The sequence below is a fragment of the Phyllobates terribilis genome, unplaced genomic scaffold (assembly GCF_046119375.1).
Source record: "Phyllobates terribilis strain yellow unplaced genomic scaffold, ASM4611937v1 Scaffold_4__5_contigs__length_816908805, whole genome shotgun sequence".
Classification (NCBI taxonomy): Eukaryota; Metazoa; Chordata; class Amphibia; order Anura; family Dendrobatidae; genus Phyllobates; species Phyllobates terribilis.
The window spans coordinates 235,101,549-235,121,386 of record NW_027362764.1 but is presented as its reverse complement, the minus strand read 5'-3'; the positions used below and the strand labels follow the sequence as shown (position 1 = coordinate 235,121,386).

Genomic DNA, 19,838 nt, shown 5'->3' with positions numbered 1-19,838 from the left:
GCTACATTCATTGTCTATGCCTTCCTGAAGAAGCACAGCGAATGGCAGCCAAATAGAGACTGAATGGAGCGGCAGTCAGCCATGTGTACTGCTTCTCCATTCATTCAGACCCCTACCAATCAATAAATGATCACCTATCCTTTGGACAGGTGATGACTTGTTTTCACTGCAGAACCTCTTTAATGGAAATGACTCTCCTCATCTGGTGTGCTAAGTTTCGTAGTTAAGATTTACTAGAGACATTATATACCATAAGTACTGACTATTCCACTAATTAGGAGACAGAGAACTCTCTGCAGCTTAGCTTTCAGTGTTAAAGGGATGCTCCGCTACTAACAGGTTAATGTTAATGGGCCTCAAGTGGTATGAGAGCCCCCAAAAAAACTGTACTCAACTCCCAGATTGTTTCCATACTGTGTCCCCCACCAGTCTGGTGGCATCAGCATCCAGAGGGGGTGTCACATAATCACTGCAGCTAATCATCATCCGCTGATTGTCCGCAGACTTTACCTTCTGGTCAAATATTTTTTTCCTGATTGTCTGCAGAGGTCACTTGACGCAGAGTGCAGAATGTTGATGCCTATAGAGTGGCGGGGAACACAATATGGAAGAGCAGCACCAGTTCAGGAGGTGGAAATATTTTTTTTGTTTTCTTACACAGTGCTGGGTCCTTTAAATCAGTTGCATCTGTAATTTAAGGTTTGCATTAGAGTTATGGAAAAACAGAGTGACTACAAGTCATTCATCGCTGAGCTGTCTGTGATGCACCATACAGTTAGGTCCAGAAATATTTGGACAGTGGTTGAATCTTCGTGATTTGGGCTCTGCATACCACTATTTTTTAATGCAAATGAAACAACTTAGATGGAATTGAAGTGTAGACTTTCAGGATTAATTAAAGGGGTTGAACAAAAATATAATTTGAAACTTCTAGGAATTTCAACCATTTTTCTATAACGCCTCCTCATTCCAGGGGCTCAAAAGTAATTGGACAAATTACTGTAATTTTATACTAGAGAATCATTTGCAGGCAATGACTGCCTGAAGTCTGGAAGCCATGGACAAAACCAAATGCTGGGTTTCCTCCTTTGTGATGCTTTGCTAGGCCTTTACTGCAGCTGACTTCAGTTGTTGCTTGTGGGTCTTTCTGCCTTTCTTAAGCATGTGAAATGTTGCTCAATGGGGTTTAGATCTGGTGATTGTCTCGGCCATTGCAGAATATTCCACTTTTTGCCTTAAAAAAACTCCTGGGTTGATTTTGCAGAATGGTTTTGGTCATTGTTCATCTGTACTGTGAAGCGCCGTCCAATCAACCTTGCTGCATTTGGTCCTCTGAGCAGAAAGTATACTGTGTACTTCATAATTCATCCGGCTGCTTCTGTCTTCAGTCACATCATATGTAATCACTAGTGGCCTAGTGCTATTGGAAGCTATGCATGCCCATGCCATCACACTGACTCCACCATGTTTTACAGAGGATATGGTGTGCCTTGGATCATAAGCCATTCCATGTCTTCTCCATACTTTTTTCTTCCCATCTTTCTGGTACAGGTTGATCCTGGTTTCATCTGCCCAAAGAATGCTCTTCCAGAACTGGGCTGGCTTCTTTAGATTTTTTTTTTTTTTTTTTTAGCAAAGTCTAATCTGGCCTTTTTGTTTTTATGGCTGAATAATGGTTTGCACCTTGTGGTGAACCCTCTGTATTTGCTTTCATGAAGTTTTCTCTTTATGGTAGACTTAGATACTGAAACACCTACTTCTTGGAGAGTGTTCTTCTCTTGGATGGATGTTATGAAGGGGTTTTTCTTCACCATGGAAAGGATTCTGCGATCATCCACCACTTTTGTCTTCTGTGGACTTCCAGGCTATTCAGTTCCCAAGCTCACCAGTGCGCTCCTTTTTTTTTTTTTTTTTTGCTGAATGTACCAATCTGTTGATTTGGCCACTACTAATATTTCTGCTGTGTGTCATTATTCAGCCTAATGATGATCTGTTTCTTTTTTATTGAGATGCCCTTTTACCGCATGTTGTGGGTTCACAGCTATAGCTTCCAAATACAAATGCCACATCTGGAATCATCCCCACACTTTTTACCTGCTTAACTGATCATGAATTAATGAGGGACTTGTAGCCCATTAAAGCGCTATTGAGATAATTGCGCTATTACTTTTGGTCCCTTTAAAAAGCTGCAACTACATATTAAAGAGCTGTAATTCCTAAACCGTTACTCCAGTTAGGATGTGAATACCCTCAAATTAAAGCCGAGGTTCAGCACTTTTAAGTTCATATTGATTACCAAAACATATTGAAAATACAGTTACATAAACCGATAAAATGCCCAAACTTGTGTCACTGTCCAAATATTTCTGGACCTAACTGTATGTGCACACATAATGATGTTATGTTTTTCTCATTTCTTGTAAATTAATTTTCAGTCTCTTCTAGGCTAAAAATATGGACTATAAAGCTTACCATGCCAACCCCAAGCCACCGCTACCGGGATATTGAGAGGACAGCAGAGTACCTCCAGCCAGAGAAGTGTCGCCCACCACCAGTAGATTACTCCATGGATAAAGTGTGGTTCATCAAAGATGGCTGCGGCATTGCTTGTGCCATTGTTACCTGGTTTCTGGTTTTCTATGCAGAGTTTGTTGTTATTTTTGTTATGCTGGTGCCATCCAAAGATTTGGTTTATAGCACAATCAATGGGATCATCTTTAACATGCTCGCATTCCTAGCTCTGGCCTCACATCTGCGTGCTATGATCACCGATCCTGTAAGTATGACATATCCGTTTCTGGCTTTACTCTGTAAGAGTTATTTTATATATTCTGTACCCATAAATGAGAAAGAAACTAAATGGTGAATTTTGCCATCATTATTTTTTCTCTACTAAATGCATTGTATTCCTGTTTTCTGCTTATTGTACTACATAACGGCCTTGCATTCTGACAGAGTTTGCACCTAAAATTTAAGGAGGTCTCCTCTCAAGTACCCCTCTTCGAATAACCTTTACTTCTGTGAACCCGAAAGCAAAGCTGCTTTGTAAGCTATGGTGTACCTGACCCTTCCCTGCATTACAATCATTAAAAATTGTGTGCAAATGGTTCACATGCAGCAAGTAAAGCCACATGTATTTGCGATAAGTTTACGATGATGACAGCTCTCTGCCACACTATTATTTGCACAAAGATGCCATGGGTTTGGACCTAGCAAAGATTTTTCTGCAAATTATGATGCCGTATGGATATGCAGGTTCCCAGAGTGAACAGTATAGGAAAAGAAGGTGGTAAGGACCGAGAAATACCATGGTACATGTTATGTTATCTGGTAAAACAGAATTTATCATCAGAAAATTATCAATTGTTTAAATCAGGTGTTTATGTTTAAATGTATTTTTTGTTTAATTTTGTTAATTTTTTTTTGTTTTATATATCATGGTCTGAATAAAAAAAAAAGAGAAATTTTCTCCCTTGCCATTAGACTTAATTCTAGACTCCTACTTCCTTTTCTATTCAGAAAGCACCATGGACATTAGCAGTAATAGTCTGACGCGGACCCTACTGAGTTTTATTGGAGCATCTAATGAGCATGCTGTAATTAGAGCAGTGCTGATTATAAAGAGAGGGGGAGGAAGTGAGCTGTGACCATTGCTTATTGTGAATCTTTGATTTTGCGTTTTGTACTGTATAGACGTGTTGCCTTTCATCATAATCCTGACTGTGATGGTAATGAGACTTCTGAAAAGTCTTCCGTGGAGAACAGGAATTGTGAGGCTAAACATAGGCTTAATGGCCATTGTGAAAATTGCAGGAGTCATGATTTTTTTTTTTTTTATATAAGAATTGTTATAAGGAAAATGTAACAAAAAAAACAAAACAGAATTTAAAAATTATACACTATTGTGCAAGTTTTAGGCAGGTGTAGAAAAATGCTGCAAGGTAAGAATGGTTTAAAAATAGAAGTGTTAATAGTTTATTTTTATTAATTAACAAAATGCAAAGTGAATAAACAAAAGGGAAATCTAAATCACATCAATATTTGGTGTGACCACCTTCAAAACAGCATTAATCCTTCTAGGTACACTTGCACACAGTTTTTGAAGGCATTCTGCTGGGTAGGTTGTTCCAATCATCTGTGGATGTCGCTTGCACAAATCCTTCTGTTTCTTTATGTAATCACAGGCAGACTCTATAATGTTGAGGTCAGGGCTCTGTGGGGGCCATATCATCACTTCCACTATTCCATGTTCTGCTTTATGCTTAAGCTATTTTGTAATGACATTGGCTGTATGTTTAGGGTCATTGTTCTGCTGCAGAATAAATTTAGAGCAAGTCTGACTCCTCGCTGATGGTATTGCATGAGGGATAAGTATCTGTATTTCTCAGCATTGTTGACATCAAAAAATGGGCAACACTGAAGACCGTAGACAGTAGTCGACCAAGGAAACTTAGTGCAGCAGATGAAACACACATCAGACTTGCTTCCCTTCAAGATATCCAGCAGTGCCATCAACTCAGAACTGGCAGCAACAAGTAGTATGACCCATCTACACCTGTATACTGTTTGGAGAATTCTGTCCAAAAGTGGTCTTCATGGAAGAATTATTGTTAAAAATTCTTATTTTCAATATGGAAACAAGGCCAAGTAACTCATGTATGCAAGAAAACATAGGGACTGGGGACAGAAAATGGCAGCAGATGCTCTGGACTGAGGAGCCAAATTTGAAATAATTGGCTGCAGTAGAAGCGGTACAATAATGGGTGTTTGCTAGCAACAGTGAAGCTTGGGTAGGATCCTTGCAAATTTGGGTCTGCATTTCAGCAAATAGAATTGGGGATTTTGTCAAGATTAGTGGTGTCCTCAATGCTCACAAATACAGGCAGATACTTATCCCTCATGAAATAACATCAGTAAGCATTTGATTGGCTCCAAATTTATTCTGCAGCTGGAAGAACCATCATCCGTGTAAGGAAGACCAAGGGGTCCTGGAAGTGATGCTATAGCCTCCACAGATCTCTGATCATTATGAAGCACCACAACAATGCAAAAGTGATAACGAAGTGACTCCGTAAACAAAACATTGAATTTTTTGGGACAGGACACTCCCAAGATCTTAATCCTATTGGCACCCACAGAGCCCTGATCTCAACATCATGGAGACTGTTTGGGATTACATGAAGAGAAAGAAGGATTTGTACAAGCCTACATCCACAGATCTGTGGTTAGTTCTCCAAATATCTGGAACAACCTCCTTGTCGAGTTCCTTAAAAAAACTGTGTAAGTGTACCCAGAAGAGTTGATGCTGTTGTGAAGGCAGAGGCTGGTTACGCTGAATATTGATTTGCTTTAGACTTCTCTTTTTTGTTCATTCACTTTGCATTTGTTAATTGATAACAATAACTTATTAACATTTCTATTTTTGAACGCTCTTACTTTGCAGCATTATTCCACACCTGCCTAAACTTTTGCACAGTACTGTGTATTTAACACAGCAAGAGGATTGAAACAATATCATTTTCTGATGTTTCATTCACTTCAAAATCCGTCTCCCAGCACGAAAATGGAAAATTAAGGATATAAATGTATTTGCTCCCAATTTATTTTGACTCCTTTCGAGTCATTCTGGAAATCCCAATTCTGTCTTTAGACACCTGTAAGTAAGAACACAAAACCCTGCAGTTGTCACAGTATTAACAGTGATGTCATGAGCCACCCTGTAGGGGGAAATACTCTGACACCAGTAGTGTTTATTGTACTAAAAGGGAATCGGTCTCCGGATTTTTCTTACCTAATCTGAGAGCAACATAATGTAGAGACAAACCCTGATTCCAGAGATGTGTCACTTACTGGGCTGCTTAGTGTAGTTTTGATAAAAATCACTGTTTTATCAGCAGGATATTATCACTTGAGGACTAGTAATCCTTCTGGCAGGTAGTCCTCTATATTCATGAGCTCTGTAAAACCTCGCCACTGATTGGCCGTTTTCTGTGTACACTGTACCATGGGCAGAAAGCTGCCATTAGTTGCTTCAATACAAAAGTTAGAGTCTGAGTCCATCTGTAAAGAGCAGGAAGCAGTAGTCTCGGTTAGCCCCAGTGACCAATGTGAAAAATACAGAATTTCTCATTTTTATTTTTAAAGGCAATCTGTCACCCGGTTTTTGCTACCTAATCTGAGATCAGCATGATGTTGGGGCAGAGACTCTGATTCCAGCAATTTGTCACGTACTGGTCTGCTTCGTGTAGTCTTCTGCCAGGAAGTCCAGCCACGTCCCCACCTTTTGGTTAGCAGCTTTCTGCTTATGCAGAATGTAGACAGAAAGCTGCCAATCAGTGTTGTGTGCGGGTGATACAGAGCTCAGCATTCAGAGAACTGATCGATCTGCAGCAGAAAAAACTGCAGCACCCAGTAAAGTGATACATCGCTGGAATCAGGGTCTCTACATCATGCTGCTCTCAAATGGGGTAGCAAAAACTTGGTGACAGATTCCCTTTAATACAGATTGTGTTATGGGGAAAAACGTTGCCAAAAACAGAAAAAAAATACATTTAACACAACCACCTGATTTAAACAATAGGCCATTAATGTTCTGATGACAAGGAAAAGGAAAGTTAGGTTCAAACCAAGTCTAAGAATGGAGTGTGCTTCAAAGCGCATTTGGTTGTTCGAAGAGGTTTTCCCCATACCACCCCCACCCCACACTAGGTTTTTTGATATGTCCTGTCATTTATATTTTTAATCTTCTATAATAAAGGGTAGTTTTTAATGTTACCTTGATCGGAAGCTGGATTGTTTCTCCCTTTTGCATTTTCTGACGACACATTCACTTTAAATGAATGTTTGTCCGGTAAATTATCTTTCCACCAAAGCAGCCATACACATTATAATATATAGGGAGCTGTCAAATTGGTCAAGCATGTTCAATTACACCTGGCAAGTAACAGATGACGTATTGCCAGAACCAATGTTCTTTATAAAAGGATGAAGAATCTGTCATGGAGCAATCTTTCATGGAGAATCGGGCCAATTCTGTCAGAGTTTGAGCCAAGTGTCATCTGAGTGTGATCCGATTGTCTCGCATGAAAGAATCGTGTCACAGGTGCGGAGAAGGTGGAGAACGCAATTTCTCCATCTTCTCCTTTGTCTCTGAGCGTACATCGGACTGCAATTAGATGGCATCCGAGTGCAGTCCGATGTTTTGCACGCACCCATAGACTTGTATGGGTGCGAGTGATCCGAACATTGGAGACACTCACAGCATGCTGCGATTGTTTTCTCATTCCGAATCGGCACTGCCCCATAATACGTATAACATTGGGCAGAGTTCTATCCGATAAAATGTCTCAGAGCGACCATTAAACATCACACTGGTAACTCCCCTTTATGTAACATAAGCTCAGGAGGCAGAGTTATCTTCCCGGCAGTGTCCTCCTTGTAGCCTGGAAGAGGTCATTTATATAAAGTGACAAATGATGATTTATCAGTAACAAGGCATTGATATGAGGCATACAGGGAGGACTTTTTTGTATGCCCTTATTAATAGTTTAGATAGGTCAAATGTGGTGACAGATTCCCTATAACATAGGAAAGTGTAAGTAGTCTTGTAAAAAAAAAAAAAACAGATGAGAAAAAAAATCACCAGTTTTCTGGATGAAACGGACTATTTTTTTAACCAGTTGTGTGAACTTAGCCTCTAGGACCTAGCTTTCTAGCAAACATCGGGTCCAATATTCTATCTTGTGAGATCCCAGCATGTGGAGCTGAACCCCACAATACTCAGCCCCCTCACTGGCAAAGCGTGGGCTCTTGCCTGAGACCACCAGATCTCGTGCTTTTATCTAAAGCATGTATGTAAATACTTTTATGCCCTAAAAAAGACAAATGTATTCATGGAGTGATACATTTATTGGCTAACCATTTTCTGTTTAGCCAATTAAGGTATCAATGCTAAAATAAAGTACTTTAGTCCTTTTTAGGCATAAAAGTATCTTCATAGTTTTTTTTTTGGCTAACACCGTACCACAATATCATTTTTTTATTGTGCATCATAGCTAAAACCGTATGATCGGTAAGTGCTGTGTACATAAGGTAGCTGCACTGTTTTAGTTAAAAGCACAAGATGGCACAATAACGTGTGATCTGGTGCTTTGCCAGTGAGTGAGGCCGTGGAGTTTTGTGGGATCCTGCTCTGCATGCTGAGATCACACGACTTACAAGGTTGGACCTGTCTTTTGGTAGAGTTTTTTTTATGATGGCATTAAAGACACTTCTTGTGCATTTTTTTCTAATTAATGCTATTTAGTAAAATGACCTTTCTGCAGCTGCCCACTGTTTTCTTGAATAAAAAAGCAGCCCCAGACAGGTGATGGGTACTCTTTAAATTCCACCCAAAAAGTTCATTATGGTTGAAATCATCCATTTTTGGGGGCTTTGGTTTACTGTATAAGGGGCCGTCAAGTGGTTTATGAATTGTATTTGTAATTTATGATTTGAAGTACTTTGCTTCTGCATCAACGGTGAAAGAGAAGGGGGCTGGTTTAGCTAATGAACTAAACCAGACCCATAACCGACACAAGGAGGATGAGGTAGCTCTTTCTCAAAAGAATTTTGCAAGTGGAAGTTGCAGATCCAGGAGTGGAGGCCCGAAACTGACTTCATTACAATAAACAGATTTTTTTGTTTTGGACAACCCCTTTATTGTGACGAAACCTAAGACCTAAACAAAATGAACATATACCTTGCTTAATTATGTTCTATATGTAAGCTCTGGAAGGATGATATTACCTATGAAGTGACACCCAACATTTTACAATTGCAAACTAAAAATCCACGTGATGGTAATTATAATGTAGTTTATAGTAGGATGCGGACAAGGAACATAAGGAGTGTTCTGAGTTTATTTGGCCTTCTGTATCCTACATGGTACACAGGGCTGTGGAGTCGGTAAGCCAAACCTCCGACTCCTCAATTTCCCTGACTCCGACTCCCTCATACATGGCTCATGTGTAAGTGATAAATTTACTGTGGTAAAATGGTAACATCAGGCTTTTCATCACCATTATGATACAATAATCAAGTTATTTAGATAGAACATAAAATATATTTATTGGAATACAACTTTAGAACACAAACAAGCTTTAATAAATTGTAAATATGTAATACACTGCAGTAAGTGGGGGAAAAAACAGTTTTCAACAAATACATACTGAATAACATTTGTGCAGTCTGTGAATTTGTTCTGAGAAATAGTATCACCTCCATCAGATCCTCCTTCATAGATGACCTCAAATCTGATCTAATTATTTTAAGGCTGGAGAACAGATTAATCTCAACTAAAAGCCTAGATCTTAGATCAGGAATAGGACAGTCATTTATAGGACATTTCATAACTTTCCCAAATTCTTATGAAAAAATATTCCCCACAAACTGCATTGTACTACTGTACCCAATTTATTATATATTGTCAGAGTCTGTCCATTTTATACCAGCACCGACAGTAAATATACATAATGCAACAGATTGGTATAGGATAAAGGTATATAGACCATTGTACTAATACTAGAAACAGAGCGAAACCGAACAGAACTGAGCTGCAACAAAACGTTGGACATACCGTATGTACAATCACTTTATAGAAGAAAGCATGCGTTACAAGTAATTAAAAAGAAGGCATAGTCCTGAGATACCGACTCATTAAGGCTGCTTTCTTCATTAGTCATAGCTATATTTAATGCACATCCAGATAGTTGTAGCGGTATGAAGTTGGACCTGTATAATCAGATGCCATATGTAGAGGTGTCCCCGTGTTTATACATGGAGTGCCAGAATATCTAGGTTACTCATTACTTTGTTCCTGTCAGCCTGACGTATCTGGGGATGTATGATACATGATAATTAATGCTAAACCCAACGAGTTCTGATTCACAAGTAATGCTTGTGGTGTTAGTTTCTTGTGTCTGATCCCACAGTCCTGGGAGAGAAGCATAGATGCTTGGGGGAAGAAGGAATTGACTTTACCATAAACATTCCAAAAATGTGTCCACTATTTGAGGTCTGATTCAATAACTTTTTGGAACTGTTTTATAATGTTTTTAATGTAAAACTAGATGTTTTGGCAATGACGGAAAATTGTCAACCTGTATTAAGAATGATTCTTGCACAGATATGTTTCCTCTTCATCTAGAGACATAACAATATTTATTTTACCAATGCCACTGCCGCTTCTGCTCCTCGACTTCCTGAGTGTCCCACCAATCACTGTACATCCTGGCCTCCATTGATGATGGTTTGACACTGACTTCTGAATGTGGCAACCAATCACTTGATGAATAAGTGACCTCGGTTGTGCCTCAAGGACCTAGCTTTCTAGTAAACGTCCGGTCCAAACAAAATAGCGAGAAACCGGACAGAACTGAGCTGCAACAAAGCTTTGGACATACTGTATGTACACTCGCTTTATAGAAGAAAGCATGCTTTACAAGTAATTAAAAAGAAAGCATGGTCCTGAGATACCAACTCATTAAGGCTGCTTTCTTCATTAGTCATAGCTATATTTAATGCACATCCAGATAGTTGTAGCGGTATGAAGTTGGACCTGTATAATCAGATGCCATATGTAGTGGTGTCCCTGTGTTTATGCATGGAGTGCCAGAATATCTAGGTTACTCATTACTTTGTTCCTGTCAGCCTCGATGACATATCTGTGGATGTATGATACATGATAATACTAAAACCAACAAGTTCTGATTCACAAGTAATGCTTGTGGTGTTAGTTTCTTGTGTCTGATCCCACAGTCCTGTGAGAGATGCTCGGACCAGCCACGGGTCTCCTGGCCTGAGCTCGACAGATCATAGGAAAATATGAGGTTGTGGAGTTCACCTCAGGAGACCCACTGGCAATCCATGCATCTCAGTCCAAAACACGGATGTGTGAAACCGCCTTAAGCTGGAGTCATGGTAGCGTATAGAAAATCAGTCCGATGTTGATCCAGAAAAGTAGGACGAGTGCCTTGTGAGACAATGTGATTTTTCTCAACTAGCATTCGTATGACATGTGTATGCAGTCCGTATGCAATGCATTTTTAGCATCATCTTTTACATACTGTAATTCTCTATATTATTTAAAGCTAGTTTTAAAACTAATAAATATGCAAATTGCCTCTTCAGAGAAAAAGAGGACTTGAACTCTATAGCGCCGCCTATTGGAAGCAGCTATCCTACAAGTCACAATCAACCCTTTAACGAGTCGTGCAATATGACTTAGCATAAAAGCCAATTCAGAATCTCAATTTGCTGACACAGTGTTTCGGGCTGTCGGCCCTCGTCAGTGCAAAGTATGAGATCTGATTTGTCTAGGTGAGAGGCTCTGGACTGAGGTTAAGGGGTAACGTTTCTCCTTGTGGTGAGTGACATACCGACTCTGGCTTGTCAAGGTAAGGAGGCTTATTCGCCTTGCAATGCTCCTCTACCGTGTCTGCAAATTGAGATTCTGATTTGGCTTTTTTTTAGGGGGGACCCTAAAAAAAAACTATGTGGGGCCCCCCCTATTTTTAATAACCAGCAAAGGCTAAGAATACAGCTGCGGGCTGATATTAATAGGCAAAAATATTGGCCCCTTTCCAGCCTAATAAGGCCTGCCCTCAGCTGCCCCAGAAATGGCACATCCATTAGATGCTCCAATACTGGCGCTTAGCCTCGGCTCTTCCCGATTGCGCTGGTGTTTTGGCAATCAAGGTAATGGTTTTGCAGTTGATGTCAGCTGTGCAATGTCCGCTGGCATCAAGCCCATTGGTAAATAATGGAGTGGTGTCTATCAGCCATTACTAACCCCGTAATCAAAAGAAAAAAAGAAACACACACAAAAAATCCTTTATTTGTAAAAAGCACTCTCCAACAATTTCCCAGTTTTACCCATTTATTACCCCCAAAAAATAATTCACAGTGGTCCACATGGTCCCACGACAATCCCTGTCTTCTTTGTCTAGTCTATGGAGCCCCGCTCAGAGCAAAGCTCCATAGAGTTGAGCTGCAACCACTACTGCTTCTGACACTGCATAGCGCGAGAACCCAGCTGCTGTGACGTCAGTGAGGTTATCGCAGTTTACAGCTGCTGAACTGCGGTAATCTTGCTGACGCCACCGCTTACAGCGTGAGAACTTACTGCCGATTCTCTAGCTGCACAGTAAGTTCTCACGCTGCAACGGTGATGTCAGTAAGGTCCAAGAGCATTTACCGTGGCGGAACACACAAGGCCTGTAATTGCAGATATTTCTGCAAGTACTGAATCAATCAAGATGTTTTGAACAATTTTGTTTTGATTTTTTTTCTAATTTGCATATCATAAACATGTCTATCCATGTGTGTATACTTATATATTGGTATCGCCACATTTGTAGCAGTCCATATGGTGAAATATACACAATATTTTACTTGTAAAGGAAAAATCACACCCACTACCGTTTATAGTCTATGGGGCTATTCACATGTCCGTGTTTTTTTTTTGCAAACCGTGAGTACATGCAAAAATCACAGAGACCAATACAAGTTTCTGGGTCTGTGAAAATCGCTGACATTACATGGATGGCATCATTATCACTGGAAAAGATACGAGAAGTTTTGTCATTTATTTATCCATATGTGAAAAACATTGATGGTAATAACTGACACACGAACCAAACAATGGTGAAATGCGGATCCAAAACACTGATGATACTCGCACCATTATTTTTGCTTATGTCAAAAAACATGGGTGTCTAAATGAGACCTTTCAATGTAGCGACACACACAAATTATTTTCTGGAACAAAAAAATGTTTTTATTGCACAAAAGTAAGAAAACATAGCCACCTGCAGGATACAATTATCTTCCTTGCATGGTGCAGAAGACCATTTATATGAGTTTTTGTGCACATTAGAGAATCCGTACACTATCGCCCGTCTGACGTAATGTAACACTGGTTACAATAAGCCGACACTTGCTCACTGTTCTCTGTGGCCTAAGTGGAGCAGCTCAGCATAATTGCCATTAACAGCCTCACTTATCAGGGTACATATTTACCCAGCAAGGTGTGTCGCCAGTCACCAGCTCAGGGGCTAGAGGTAAGAGTACTTAGTGATATCTCAGGAAGTCTCTACAGAAACAGTTTGTGTCAATGGAAAAAAAATATTTGCAAAATAATTTTGTAAACTTTGTTCTTTTTTTTTTTTCTTTTTGTTTTGCTTGTCACACCACTTTTCTTTAAAAAAAAAAAAAAAAAAAAAGGGACCCTAAGAAATTGGCTTAAATTATATTGTAGACAAGGCAGGCTAAGATTTGATTTTTCTGTTGCACAAACTGCAAGAGAGTCTACTCATTAATTAGTTGTGCGTCAAAATAAATTAGGCCCATCTTTAGTTTAGCAGCAAATTTTTAACAGGAACCTGTCACCAGAAATAATGCTGTTAACCTGCAGATATGGGGTTAATCTGCAGGTTAATAGCGTTATTATGCTGCCCGGCACCTGCACGCAGCCGAATGCAGCAGGGAGAAAACGTAACTTTATTCTCCCCAGCAGCGTTCCCGTTTCAGTCACGGGGGCGGCACTGGTGCTGGTTCAGTCACCGCACTGAGTAGACAGAGCAGCGGCTGTAGCCGCACCCCCGGCCCTGACTGACATTCCCTCTGCATTGGGGCTCAGCTGTCAGTCACGGGCTGGGGGCACAGTTTAAGTCGCGGCAGCGGCGATGGTTCAGTCACCGCTCTGAGTTTACAGAGCAACGGCTGTAACTGCATTCTCGGCCCTGACTGACACTCTCTCTGCATTGGGGCACAGCTGTCAGTCAGTGTCGGTGGTGCGGTTACAACCACTGCACCGTATTCTCAGAGCGGTGACTGCATCGTCGCTGCCCCCGTGACTCAAACGGGACGCTGCTGGGGGGAATAAAATTAATTTTCTCCCCACAGCGTTAGGGTAAGTGCAGGCACCGGGCAGCATTATAATGCTATTAACCTGCAGATTAACCCCATATTTACAGGTTAATAACGTTTTTTTCTGGTGACTGGTTCCCTTTGAAACGACTGCACTATTAATATCGACCTTAAAGATCATTTAACTTACGCCGTCTTCCTTTAGCTTGTTCACACAACTGTGTTTTCTGGACCAATATTACTCAATAAGGCAGCGCCGATTTTTTTTTACTGACTGAGTCTGCATATTAAAAAAATCAGTGTGAACTAGTTTCTTCCATGCGTTCAATGAGACTAGCCCATTTAAGTCTACAGGCGCTGATAAAAAATTGGATGCCATACAGAACCACAGTACAGCTTGCGATTTTTACATTGCAATTCTGTAACATAGGAAACTGTAAATGATTAATAGCTGTTGCTGTAAGAAAACAGATTGTACACGGATGACAAGGGAGAAAAAAATCATCCGAGTTTTCTGGATGAAGCTCTGACCGATTTTTTTTTTTTTCAATATGGTCGTATGAATCTGCCCCCAACACAATAGTTTTTCTTTGCCAAATGCACTTTGTATTTGATTGGAGGAAGGTAGATGTGTATGTAGGCGCCCCTGACACCACGTATGTCATTATCCTTGGGCTGTTCTCATTAAAATGAGCATGTCCTGAATGAGGCCTTATTTAGATGTCAGTTTCTCTTGAACAGGTTCTATCCCTGTTTTTCACGAATAGAACTCGTACCTATGATAATTTATGGGACATTTTTTTGGGAGGGGGGAGTATTTGCAGACCTAGTATGCCATCCCATTCAATTTCCTTCCATTTTTAACGGACCGTTTGATAGGAGAAGCTTGAGAATCCTCCATTTTGGTTTTTTTTTGCATACTGACCAAACACGGATGAAATCTGATCTATGATGATAATTGGTCATTTTGTTGCGTTCCGAAGAAATCACTGACATCTAAATGAGCACTTTAAAAAAAAAAAAAGTCTGCTCCCCCTGCTGCTCACTTTGGAAATCCAAGATCCTATGTAGAGGGTAACTGCATAGGACATGGTGCTCCTTTAATATAACAATCTTCTGATTACATCACCACTGATCCCCGGGCCCGGATGGGATACATAGATAGACCATTATTTTTAATCTTTAAAGATTCCATAATAACAGGGTCTGTACCACAGGACTGGCGTATAGCAAATGTGGTGCCAATATTCAAAAGGGGACAAAAACCGAACTTGGAAATTATAGGCCAGTAAGCTTAACCTCTACTGTGGGTAAAATCCTGGAGGGTTTCCTAAGAGATGCTATACTAGAGCATCTGAAGAAGAATAACCTCATGACCCAATATCAACATGGGTTTTACGAGGGACCGTTCCTGTCAAGCTAATCTGATCAGTTTTTATGAGGAAGGCAAGTTCTGGACTGGACCAAGGAAATGCAGTGGATGTTGTGTATATGGACTTTTCAAAAGCTTTTGATACGGTTCCACACAAAAGATTGATACATAAAATGAGAACAATGGGGATAGGGGAAAATATATGTATGTGGGTTAAGAATTGGCTCAGTGATAGGAAACAAAGGGTGGTTATTAATGGAAAACACTCAGACTGGGTCTCAGTTAACAGTGGGGTTCCACAGGGGTCAGTATTGGGCCCCCTTCTTTTTAACATATTTATTAATGACCTTGTAGGGGGCATACAGAGTAATAATTGCAGATGACACTAAACTCTGCAGGGTAATCAATACAGAGGAGAACAATTTTATATTACAGGAGGATCTATGTAAACTAGAAGCTTGGGCTGATAAATGGCAAATCAGCTTTAATGGGGATAAATGTAAGGTAATGCACTTGGGCAGAGGAAATAAAATGTATAATTATATGCTGAATTGTAAAACACTGGGCAAAACTGTAACTGAAAAAGACCTGGGTGTATTGGTGGACGACAAGCTCACGTTTAGTGGTCAGTGTCAGGCAGCTGCTGCAAAGGCAAATAAAATAATGGGATGCATTAAAAGAGGCATAGATGCTCATGAGGAGAACATAATTTTACCTCTATACAAGTCACTAGTGCGACCACACTTAGAATACTGTGTACAGTTCTGGTCTCTGGTATATAAGAAAGACATAGCTGAACTAGAGAGGGTGCAGAGAAGAGCGACCAAGGTTATTAGAGGACTGGTGGGTCTGCAATACCAAGACAGGTTATTACACTTGGGGTTATTTACTGTGGAGAAAAGAAGGCTTAGGGGTGATCTTATTACTATGTACAAGTATATGAGGGGACAGTACAAAGACCTGTCTACTGATCTTTTTACTCTGAGGCCAGAGACGGGGACAAGGGGGCATCTTCTACGTCTGGAGGAAAGAAGGTTTAATCATAATCACAGACGGGGATTCTTTACTGTAAGAGCAGTGAGACTATGGAACTCTCTGCTGCATTATGTTGTAATGAGTGATTCACTATTAAAATTTAAGAAGGGCATGGATGGCTTTCTTGAAAAGTGTAATATTACAGGTTATATGTACTAGATTCCTTGATAGGGCGTTGATCCAGGGAACTAGTCTGATTGTCGTATGGAGTCGGGAAGGAATTTTTTTCCCCAATGTGGAGCTTAGTGTTTGCCACATGGTTTTTTTTGCCTTCCTCTGGATCAACATGTTAGGCTATGGGTTGAACTAGATGGACTTAGTTTTTAAGGTTGAAGACCATGTTACTATGTTACTGGCTCAGTATATACCTGTGACAAAGCTGCATCTTGCATTGCAGCGATACATGCTGAGTCTTACTGATTTGTCGAGACTCTTTCCATTGCTGGGTTTGGTTTCCTTTTTAATTTGGATATCACATTATTAATTTTTTTCCCTGAAATTTAAGGTGAAACTGTCACTTGATTAATGCTGCCCAAATCCCGGGTAGCATGGGTCAGTGCCTGGTGCATGATTGCAGCCAGGTATGTTTTTCTTGGAAATGCTCTGGGGATGGTAGGGAGAGATGAGATGACTCTTGCAGCCCCTGACCGGCTTTTCCTCGTCCCACTCCATCTGATTGTTAGGTTTCGCCCAAAGGTACACACAAAGATACCTGTCAATCAGGGCGGGGAGAATTCAGCCAGAGACGTTTCTTTGTCTGAGCATTTCTGAGAAAAATGTACCCAACTACAATCATGTAGCCAGGCACTGATTCATGCAGCCCGTGGTTTGGGCATCACCAATGAAGTGGCCGATTCCCTTTAATTGCTATTCCCCTTTAGGGTGCTTTCATTCTGCGTTCTTCCCCATGCACAATGGTCCCATCAGGGCTTACATCCAAACTCCCTGCAAAATGGGATTCGAGGGTATGCACCGACGGGTCCATTGATTAGAATGGTGCCAACAGAGTCAACAAGTTCTCTGTCATGCTTCATTTTCGGGCTTGTAGACTATGTATAGTAGCCTACACCTGGGTGTCCGCCTCCAGTAGGCGTATGCACCTGAAAATGATGCACGACAGAGCACATGTTGACTCTGTTGGCACCATTCTAGTCAGTAGCCCCGTCTGCGCATGCTCCCGAATCCGGTTTAATGGTGGGGGTTTGGACGTAAGCCCTGACGGGACCACTGAATATAGGACCAAATGAAACCACTCTTACTGGTTTGCTGCATTATTTCTCCTACTTACCTTGTTCCAAGCTCATCGCTTACCGTAATTTGTGGGTCTGACTAATTTGCTCTTGTTCTGAACATTCCTGTTTAGGATATTTACGCTGGTGTCCAGTTCATTATATTAATTTGGGCTGTTAGTCTGGATTTTCTGTGTTTTTTAGTGATTTATTGAGTTATCTATTGTGATTTTTCATGCTTTTGTTAATTGGGTGTGCACACGATCTTTTGTACACGTCTGGTGTGTATGATTATGCCCGCTTTGATTACTATTTCGTTGTCCTTGGCTCAGTACACACAGCACTGGTAAATGTACAAAGGCTCAGGCTCAATACTGATGCAGTCAAGTGCTTGTCACCCGATGAAGATGTGCTTCAGGTCAGATAGAAGTCACTCATTTATCATGCATGGCCCAAGGATGCAGGAGCCCTGTTCAACCAGAATACGGCCCAGCTATCGCTTCAGGCGTCCCTTGTGATTAAAAGGGAATGCATCATCAGAAAATGAACTTTTGTTTAAATCAAATGTTTTTGTTAAGTATATTTTTTGCGTTCACTATGCGTAAAAATGACCTAACAAATTCGATTTTTCAGTTCTTTATGATTATGGGGTACTAAACTGATAAGGTGTTTCACATATATTTATGGAGAGATGTGCATTTTAGTGATTAAAAATATTTGGAACTTTGAAAAAAAATTAGATTTATTTTGATATGTTCTAAGACTCATAACTTTTTTATTTTCTGTGGGTGGACCCTGTATTTTGCATGCTGCGGTGAGATTTATATTGATACAATTTTGGGGTACATATGATGTTTTGATTGCTTTTTATTGCATCTTTGGGTGGAAATGCAGCGGTTGCTAGCGTTTTAATCTTTTCTTTTGGTTCGGCGTTCACCGGATAGGATAAATATTTTCACTTTTTATTAGTTTAGACAATTATGCACATGGCAATACCAGATATGCTTTTTTTTCTATTTCTTTTGCCATTTGGGTGTTTATGATTTAAAGGGGGGATATTTTTTCTTATTCTTAAAAATATTTATTTTTTATTTTTTTACATTTTTTATTAGTCCCCTTAGGGATTTCATAGGAGTGATAACATAGCAGATACAGAGGCCTGACGAAGGTCCTTGCCTGCCATGGCATCCCATTAGTACCCCATGATTGCACTGAGTCCTGGAATGATGGCTGCCATGTTGGACGCTAACTCCGATCACACTAGTTACTTTAGGATGGTGGCTATGTAATACAGCCAAAATCTGGGCTGTATATGGTGATGGCACACAGCTGCCATAAATATGCTGCACCTCTCGCTAAGTGGTTAAAATAAATCAGAAGTCTTACAATTTTCATGCAGACAACTAGACTTAATCATAGCCTCCACTTCCTGTTCTGTACAGATGATGATTTTTCACTAGTCTCATTATCATCACAGGCAGGATTACAAGGACAGGTAACACTTCTATATACAGTTTATTAATTCAAAATGTCTTTACAAAATTTTCTGTAAAACCATATCAAAATTCAAGGAAAATATGATATAAACAAAAAGCATCTGAGCCAGTCAATTGCTGCTACTGTCCACATGCCCAACAGGAAGTAGATGTTTTAAAGGGGTTGTCCATGCTTGACACATACTGTCAGTATTCCCCTGGTATTGCCAATGCAGGGGAGTGGCCATGTGACCATTTGCATGCGGTTTGCATACTTGTGGTCATGTGCCTGCTAGTCGTGCTCGGCCTCTCTCAATAGAAGTGGGTTGAGAGTAGCTGGATACGTCTAGTGGGCACAAGACCCCAAATATGCATATTGCATACATGTGGTCATGTGACCGCTATCATGATTCACATAGTGACGGTAGACTTCTATGTCATGCCTGGACAACCTCTTTAAATTAGCACTAATGACAAGGGTGAAAATGACAAGATTTTTATTTATTTATTTTTTAATGTAAATCGTGAAATAAAAAAAATAAAAAAATCAATTGTTTAAAAAATACCATATAAACCTGATTTCCCAACAAGTCATTTTGTGATGACACAGTCCTTTTAATGTGTATATAGCATGCCAGTTACCAAAGGCTACAGCAGACTTTTTACTGTATCTTATATTCAAGCACTCTTTATGGACAGGGACTGTCCCACTAGACTGGCGCCAAGCAAATGTGGTACCAATATTCAAAAAGGGGTCTAAAAGTGACCCTGGGAACTATAGGCCAGTCAGCTTAACGTCTGTTGTGGGTAAATTGTTTG

The 19,838-nt window shown here is 40.2% G+C and overlaps 1 protein-coding gene across 6 annotated transcripts in view; it reads left to right on the top strand.

Moving 5' to 3' along the window:
* ZDHHC3 (zDHHC palmitoyltransferase 3) overlaps positions 1-19,838 on the top strand; it is a 97,401-nt gene that overhangs the window by 32,660 nt on the left and 44,903 nt on the right. For 4 of the 6 annotated variants that reach the window (XM_073678160.1, XM_073678161.1, XM_073678158.1 and 1 more), the window contains exon 2: positions 2,446-2,776. In XM_073678160.1, the coding sequence (XP_073534261.1) occupies positions 2,474-2,776 (303 nt within the window). In that variant the 5' untranslated portion in view covers positions 2,446-2,473. Of the gene's footprint in view, positions 1-2,435; positions 2,777-19,838 lie in introns of all 6 variants that reach the window. The other 2 variants (XM_073678162.1, XM_073678163.1) reach the window with 1 other exon arrangement.